The 9267-nt window shown below is 37.7% G+C and overlaps 1 protein-coding gene across 1 annotated transcript in view; it reads left to right on the forward strand.

The window, feature by feature from the left end:
• The window catches only part of zbbx (zinc finger, B-box domain containing), a 66349-nt gene that overhangs the window by 38251 nt on the left and 18831 nt on the right, over positions 1 to 9267 (forward strand). The window contains exons 10-14 of the mRNA XM_014012839.1: positions 1807 to 1904; positions 3270 to 3406; positions 3567 to 3622; positions 4558 to 4622; positions 4903 to 5598. Coding sequence (XP_013868293.1) covers positions 1807 to 1904; positions 3270 to 3406; positions 3567 to 3622; positions 4558 to 4622; positions 4903 to 5598 — 1052 coding nt within the window. The remainder of the gene's footprint in view (positions 1 to 1806; positions 1905 to 3269; positions 3407 to 3566; positions 3623 to 4557; positions 4623 to 4902; positions 5599 to 9267) is intronic.

The following is a 9267-nucleotide window of genomic DNA, read 5'->3' on the forward strand; positions in this document are numbered from 1 at the left end:
GTGTGTGTGTGTGTGTGTGTGTGTGTGTGTGTGTGTGTGTGTGTGTGTGTGTGTGTGTGAACAAGCAGCAGAAAGACAAGAACCATGCAAATCAACAGATAATAACCCTGAAAATAAATGATTTAACGTCTGTGTTTATTTCTTTGTCAGCAAAATACTCGTGTGGATAGATGGGTAAAACACTGAACTGCAGCCAGCCAGTGGGCACCATCCTCTTTGTGGTTTAAATTTGGCATTTTATTGTATATCATCATGGAATTTACRTCAAACACTATCCAATTTAATTTTAACGCACTTAGAAGTGGTGGAAGGTATCCACAATAATGTTAAGCTTGCATACAATAAAATAAAAACTTTAAAATTATAAGCTTAAACATTTAAGAAAGTCATGATTGACTCATTAAACAACATTCCAACAGGATGGTATTGAGTACGAAAATAATAATAAAAAAAGAAAACCTAACTACTTTCTGCAGGGAAAAAAGGGTTTTGTATACAGTAGAATGCWTCTGAGCAATTGTTTGAGGGGAAAAATACAAATTGTTATTGTTTTCTTCTTGCTTGTCACTCATCATTTTTGTTTTTATAGTTTCTCCAGTGAGCCTTTAGATGTACACACTTCTGTCTGTGCTGTTTATTCTTTCCACCCACTGTCAGCAACGTTTTAAATAATGTTAGGAATGACAAGTCTGAATCAGATGTTTAGACTTTTTTCACAGTCTGTCATTGCTCAAGTTTGGATTTTGGTTTGGATTTAAAAGCTCAAAAATGCAGTGGTCAAAAATGTTCTGCTTGATGAAAGGGGCATTCTTTACAATACATTTAAAATAAATGTAATATGTGTAGTTGAGCTGTTTTTGCTTGATCGGAGATTGTATGTATTGTGGGTAGTGTTTTGAGCAAAAACACAGGGTTTTTGATGAGCAAAAACACTGACAAAATGCTGAAACATGGCTACACCATTCAGTCCCCCAGGTTCATTGTTTTTTTTAATAACACCTAAGTAATATATGGTGTAATGCATTCTTCTATGTGAGAGACTAAACATTTGTTACTGTATATTTGCGTACAGATATTGCTTCTCTAGCTCTCTAGACTAATTGCATTAAGTACAGAAGGAGAACAAGACTTGGTTCCTAATATCCTTGGTAAGGAAGGATAGAGTCAAAACATATCACCAAACAAATGCAAAAGTACAAAAGTGAGTACAAACCAAAGATGTGTAAAATCTGTTTTTCTTTATTGCTTTCTGCTGAAGTCCCAAATGGAAACAGCCCATAGCTTATAAGGATACTGCATAAAACATATTATGTAGAGAGAAGAGATAAGTGGTTGTGAGTTTGAGAAATGGCATGTTGTTTGGGTAAATAATACAGAAAAACAGATGATCCAATATCTTCAGGCCTGATCGAATTAAGCAGTGGGTTTGAAGAGAAGATAGAAACTACAACCATCTCTGTGGTGTGAAAAGACTCTTCAGACTTTAGTCTTTGGCATTGGAGTGCACTGTTTACAAGGCACTTCAGGAGAACCATCCATCCATCCATCCATCCATCCATCCATGCATCCATCCATCCATACATCCATCCATCCATCCATCCATCCATCCATCCATCCATCCATCCATCTATCCATCTATCCATCTATCCATCCATCCATCCATTTATCCATCCATCCATCCATCCATCCATCTATCCATCCATCATCCACGTTTTAGGAGAAAGAAAAAAAGAAAAAGAAATACATGTTACACTTTTGTTTGTGTGTATCTTATCCACAGATTCAACAGTTATTTTGTATTTGCAGAACACCAAATGAATGCCATCCATTTCTGGACTTTGGTGTAGATGTTAAATCACTAACTACTACAGACACAGAAGAGGAGACAACCATTGGCGCAACTGGTAATACACATAACACAAGCCATATCCACATATCTATCTCCATGTCCACGTTCACCTTTTGAAACTGAAAAAGGCCATTGATCCTCTCAGAACTTGGTACTTTTGCTCTACACCCTGCTTCCCTGATACGCATGGCACAAACAGGCTCTCAAACCAAACATACTCAGCTCTGGACAGAGTAGTCTGACAGATGACCTGCACAGGCACACACATACACACACATCACAGTCAGATATACAAACACACAATTGCAAAATCTCTTTCTCTCAGTGGGTCAGACGTATCAGTGCTTGTCCATCCATCCGTGGTAGCCCGACAGGTAATCACTGGCTGTGATTGTGWGGGTAGAGGGCTGTTATAGGTGGCTTAAAGCTGACAGAGTAAGGAATGGGGCAGGCAAAGGGAGCGAGGGACCATCCTGTAGTTTGAGGCTCACTGTCTGTGGTTCATCAGTCAGCAGAGTTCTGATTTTCMACCCAAAGCCTGAAGAAGATGAGCAGACAAGGGTTATTTTTCCCCTTCAAAATGTCTGAACTCCTAGGGCAGTCAGCTGCTTCTTACTGTAACAAGATAGACTCACATCCTGACTTTGTGGCAGTCTTTAACATCTTGGTCTCCCACATCTTTATAGCTGTCTTTAATCATCTTCCAAATGTTTGAGAAGAACTTGATTAACGTAAAAAATAATTATTTGTATGTCGCATCACCATATGGGTCTGACAGCACAAGAAAATAAAAWTTTAAAACAAGGGGTGCATCCTACATGATGCAAGTAAACAGCGTTTATTATTCATTTCCCACCCTTTCATATTTAAATGCAGAGGAGGAGGAGAAACTCTGCAACCTGTTGTCATGGGTAARGATTTGAATAAGAGTTCATAGCAGGTGGTTGGAATAGGTTATCAAATACTGAATAGCTGTATATTTCCCAAAGACGCTGATGGTTTTGTSTTATTGGCATTTATTGTCAGATACAATAAATAAGCATCAATTATTTAATTTGAGCAAAGTAAGGAAAGTTATGAWATGAGATGTAAGATTTTTAAGCAGGAAAAATGCCTTGTGTATTTAGAAAGTAGGCTAATATAGTATTTACATCAACTCAAACCATGAATGGTTTAATCAAGTTGCAAATATTTGGAAGACCTAGGATATTTTATGCTTTAAGGATGAGTAAGAGTACCCAAAAAAAAGTCACCATATTTTCTGAAGTCATTGACTCAGTCAACAACTGAGATAGAAATACTAAAACAAAATAAAAATGATACTCTAACTTTGTAAAGATAAATCTTTTAAAAAAGGTAACGCACATGTTGCATAACAYCTTCTTTTTCTCTTTCCTAATATTGATTTGTGTATTTCTAGCTGAGGAAGATGATTTTCATCACTACTGCGCGTCACTGTTCGTTGTTCCTGTCAGCAAAAGTGGGACTGAGCCACAGAGTTCCACACCTGAATCTTTTCTTGTCATAGAGGTCCTGGATGAAGGGAAAGAGACTGAGGTATTGCACTTTATTCCATTTTATTTACATAAACAACRAAAATACAGTTCCATAAATACAGAAGATCATATTACAAACATTTTCTTTCTATGCATTCCTGCATCGTTCCATCTCTTTGTCATTTGTGTAAAGATATTAACCTTTTCTTTTTGTTTTTCAGACATGCACAGACGTAAAAAAAGTCTGTAATGCTGAACAGAAGATGGATAATAGAGAGTAAGATTAAAAAAATATATAGTAATTTAATCTGTAAGCAACACACTCTGATAATTAAAAAAATATATATATATATATATAGTAATGCTACATGCATTTTTTTCAGTTTTTGCTCATCTGTTTATCTGTAGTGAAGAAAATACAGTATGGTTTTTACAGAAATTTCTACCTCTCAGAAATACAAGCATCTTGGTATGATTTAATAACAGTATTTACTTTATTTCACTTAGGGTGAATACTGTTATCTATTAAAATACATTTTAAGATAGAAAATAAGACAATTAAATGCTTTCAAAACATTTTGTCAGTGATACTTTACACATCCAAACAGTTTTATGTCAGTCTGTTGTTACACCCCAGAAACTGATTACTTTGACGTTGTACTTTGTATTGCTGTAGATCTCTACTTGAAAACATTGTTGAGTCATAAAACTTGGTAATTATTAAAAAAAACACATGCACAACTATAAAGTAATAGGTGCTTTTAACACAATATGTCAGTGATGTGTTAATATCGCTGATATAATATATCCAAGTGTTGACAGCATAAACTGTTTTCAGGGTCGACCGGATTAGTCCTGGCTGTTTTTAAGCAATTTGTAAACAAATTGGTGACTCAAAAATGCCATCTTGATTGGATTCCTTTGTAGCTTCCAAGTTAAAGAAGAAAAGATAATTCATGTCACATTTAGTATGCTATTTTGCAGTGAAAAATGTGACAAATAATTAATAGTGGTACAAATGAGGTCACTGGTCTGGTGTTTTGGCAATCACCACTCTAATTGTAAGAATGGGTTGTCATCCATTTATAAAAAAAATGCTCTCTATATAAAAAAGTGTAAATAAGTTAAAAGTGCTTGATACAATACTTGATATACTGAAGCTTTCCATTATCAGGGGTCATAAACTCACAAATTGTTTTGTTTTTCACACAGGGTCTCTACTCTTTGGCAGATTTTCAAAAAAGAGCAAACTCTGGTTTCCCACACGGCCGTTTCTAGTGAGTTTATTAAAGCAGAACACACACCTCCAATGCAGCTACCAAAAAAGGCTGTCACATCAGTTCATTATATACCAGACAAGAAGCTTCATTTAGCTGATCATCAGACTCCAAAACCTGAGCAATTGGTTAAAGGTAGATTTATACAGTAATACTGTCTATATGTAGTTGGATAGTCATGATTGTAAAGTAGTCAATCTTGTGCTTGAAAGCTAAACAATATAACTAATAACATATTGTTTTTGCATCTTTTGCATAKATTTGCCTTCAAAAAATACAGGATCAGCTTATCCTCTTCCTGAGACTCCTGAGAGATCAAATAAATCAAAGACACMAACCTCACTGTCATCTAGGTCTAGCTCTCACAGTGTCCACAAACCAAAAGCTAGCTATGGATCACCAAAATTTTTATCCTCATTACAACATTCAAAATCTGAGATCCCAAAGTCCTCTCAAACCCCTGCTTCATTTTTGGCTGATCTTTCAACCTTGGATGATAATGTGTCAGAAATCTCGAAGAAGCGTCTTTCCCCTTCTTCATCAGCTTCCTTTTCCCTGAGGTCTACCTTTACAGTTTGGCCATCAAGTTCTACTCAGTCAAACTTATTGCCAATAGTTTACCACTCAGCTTCACAACAGAAAGGTGCAGACTCATCCGCTGTGTCAGAAAACCTCCAATCCTCCCAGTTATCTGCAGACACAATTTCATCTCTAGAGCTTTGGGAAGCTCCAACAGGCAATCTGTTCTCCCCACAGCCATCCCAACATTCCCTGAGTGACCCCATGTTAAGGCACMCTTTATCACCTGTTTCTGCTAAAATTCATCCACCAGCAAAACCCCTGAAACCAGTTCTATTAATGAGCAACCCCATTCAGTATTATGGTAATACTAATTTATTCAATACGTCAGAGCTAAAATCGGGAGTGGACATCAATGATCGTGCAAAGACGGACCAGGACAACAATCTTTTAGAAGGTAATTAAAACACGTTTAAAATTTTTTGTCTTAATTCAGATATCAGAATTTTCTTTTTATTGGATGTTTAGTGATAWTACTTTTAAATTATGTTTGGAGAGTGGGGTGGGGTGTTTATGTGTTTTTATCATTAATTGTGAAATGTTTTACTTTATGTTATTTTTAATTTTCAGGTTTTATTTCTCATTTCATTTTTATTACTGTTGGATGTTGTTTTGTTTTTACTGTCCAGGACTACAGATGTAAATTAGCCTTAGGCTAAATCTGGTGCAAAGCATCAAATGTTTTTATGTTTATGTTTTAATTGCACATTGTCCTGATCAAAAAAAAATCTTGCTCATGCGCACCTTGGATACACACTAAAGCTATTCACTATTAGGTAAGTGAGATGAGACAAGAAATTTACATTTGTGTTCATCATTATTACTCTCAAATCAGTGCCAATTTGCAGTGATTACAGTTAACATCTCTAAGATCATGAAAGCTCAAAGGAACATTTCCTCTGCTGCTCCCAGGTCATATATCTTGTCAAAGATAAATTTTATTATAAATTCACCCACAGACAAGGTAGAAATAGAAGTGTATTAACTCTCTTCAAGGGAAGTAGTTCCTTTTCAGTCATTTCACTCAGTACAACACACAGTTGTATATGGGACACGCACCCTCGCGCGCCTGGCTGAAGCCACCTCTAATCACGTCTTTAGACCGGTGACATGGTGACGTTGAACATCGGGTGACAGGCTCCGCCKTCACCCTATAAGTTTGGAGTCACYAGCATCATTACTCAGTTCTATCGCCCTTCACCTCGCGATAGTCACCTCTAAACCTGAGCTCACATAGCTGCTGTTAGTTAGCTCAGCTTCTAAGGTTCTTAGGCTTGCTTTACTGGTGCTAACCGCGTTACCTGCTGGTTCGTGTGTCTGCCACTCGATGCTACTTAAGTGACCTTTATTTTCTGCTGAAAATCTGTTTTGTGGTTCACGATGAGCACAAAACCACCTTCGAAGAAGCCGAAGTCTTCTGTTCGCCCCTGTCCTCAGGGGTGCGGCTTTAAGCTTCATGCGAAGGACCAGCATGAGGCCTGCCCTGCCTAGGAATCATTCACGCTYGACGAGCGCTTGTGGAGCCCGAGTCCTGCCGGGCCTGTGCCGGACTTTCGYGTCCGACACTGGAGAGGAGAGTGAAAATCCTGGAGAAAATGCTGGGGGAAACTGCTGTTTTCCAACAAGACCCGCTGCTCTCCGAATCCAGCCAGACGGCTCAGTCCGACGAAGACGAGGATTCGGCGGTTGAAGCCCCCGCTGCTAGCTGGGCRGACCAGATRGAGCACGAGGTGGCCTCACCCGACATCGAGGGGGGCAAGACCCAGTTTCTACTAGATCTAAACGAGAGGAGGGCGATGTTCAGCAGATGGAGCAGGAGGTTCTCAGTCTGTCCGAAGACGACGAGGAGCCGTACCCAGCTCACTCCACCCCCGCTGCTGAGAGGGTGGACCAGGATTTGTCCTTCTTGTCCCTGTGCCGCCGAGCTGCTGCCAAACTGGAGGTACAGTTGCCCGACCCCCCCACCTGCTCAAAAGCTGTCGAGGTTCGCAGGGTTTTATGTCCCGTCTGAACCGGCTGATGTGAAGCACCGTCTGCCTATGTTTCCGGACTTTGTGTCGGAGCTGACGTGGGTGAAGGCGGAGCCTGTCACCCGACGTTCAATGTCACCACRTCACCGGTCTAAAGACGTGATTAGAGGTGGCTTCAGCCAGGCGCGCGTGTCTCATATACAACTGTGTGTTGTACTTCGTTCCATTCCTTCAAGAAACCGTGGTTATATTCATAACCTTACGTTTCTAAGTACCTCTGATAATAACTCAGTTATTTTAAATCATCAGCTATAATATAATGTCCCTACTATAGATAAACCTGATAACATATAACTATTTCAGCCTAGAGTCTAATTCAATGAAAAATTTGTATATACCTTTTCCTTAACAACTTCACTTTTTATAACCATTTTAATTAGCATTTTCACACACTTTTGTTGTATGTTTTTTAATGTTTGTTTCAAACATTTTATGCTTGCCATTATTCACTGAAGCAATATGGTAATTTTTGAACGCTAAAAAATTAAATACAAAATATGAATGGAAAAATGAGGAAACCCAGGTTGWTGCATTCAGGACATTTACCGAACAAAAGCGCTTTGTCATGCCTCAGTTTAAACACAGTTCACAGTTTATATGAATAAACGGCTTGTGGATCTCAAAGTAATAGCTTCCTTTCAKTCCCCTGGGCTGTCAAAGGCAATTTAGGTCCAACCATAAAATGTGTTCTTTGGCTATTTATGAAAATCAAAGTTTGATCTTAAGTGAATAACTGATATAACATTGGAATGGACAGAATGGTGATTACACTATAACAAATAGCCTTGAATTTATTTAGAATGGATACACACACAGATAGTTTATGTATCCCTTTAGTAACACATGACACTTTATATTCCATTGCCCTTTATTCCAACATAACACCACACAATTCTAATAGCCTAATCTAAACATAAACTTACTCTAACATTATCCCTCAAACCAAATTTTTAACTCAAATTCTCAAGAGAGACAGCAACACAGGAAATATCCAACCTATGGTGTTTAAAACCCAAAAGAGAAAATTATAAAACTGCAAAAAGGTAAGAAGGACCTCTAAACTTCATTTGTGGGAATACTAAATACCTATGCATGACAGAAAATATTGAACATGTAAGCTGAACATTTGCTTTGGCCTTGGTGCAAGCAACCGTCTGAATATTTTCTAATCTGCCCTTCTGGTACAGTACCACCACACTAGATTATACCATGCATATTGGTTTGTTTTCTCATAAAGCTTTCCTAAATAATTTAATTTAGGCATTTAATACAAAGAGCTGCAAATATTTGTTGCTGCATTCTTTACTTGCTCAGAAAACTGTTTTAGAGAGTTCAGTTTTAGTTGTTTGAATTGGATAAACATGTTCCAGTTGTTACTTGCTGACTGCTCATGTATTTGTGTTTGCCCATTTGTTTTGCCATTTTATGGCCATTATGTTTGCTAATAAGTGCAATATTTGTACCAATAAAATGACTCATTTATGTACAAAAAATGAAAAAAATAACAAACTTGCTGACAAATGGCAGGAGAAACAAAAAGGTTTCCTGTTGCAAAACTTTTCAAAATGTTGCTTTTACCTTATCGGTTCCACTTTCTTACTTCAAGTCCACATTCCTCTGTTTATCCATCATCTCTGTTATTCCTTTCATCCTTCACTTCCACCATTTCCTGCAGATCTTTGACCACTTAAACACTCAATGCCAACTTTATCAGCCTATTAGAGCTTTACGGTGTCAAGGACGTTTACATCACGTCACKTTCTTTGGATATTAGAGATGAAAGTTTTGCTTCAGTGGTTCAAAGCGAGATGAGCAAGGACAGTCAGTGTTTTATTTTATGTTACTTTTCACCTTGAAAGTCTAGCATTGTTAGAAAGAGACAAATGCAAAGATATCAGGCTGTATTACCACTGAGTATTTTGAAAAATTTTCTCTTTAAAAAAATCTTAAATAACAACTCAAAGAAAACCTTTCATTTTATAAGTGTGTGTGTGTGTGTGTGTGTGTGTGTGTGTGTGTGTGTGTGTGTGTGTGTG

The sequence above is a fragment of the Austrofundulus limnaeus genome, unplaced genomic scaffold (assembly GCF_001266775.1).
Source record: "Austrofundulus limnaeus strain Quisiro unplaced genomic scaffold, Austrofundulus_limnaeus-1.0 Scaffold95, whole genome shotgun sequence".
Lineage (NCBI taxonomy): Eukaryota > Metazoa > Chordata > Actinopteri > Cyprinodontiformes > Rivulidae > Austrofundulus > Austrofundulus limnaeus.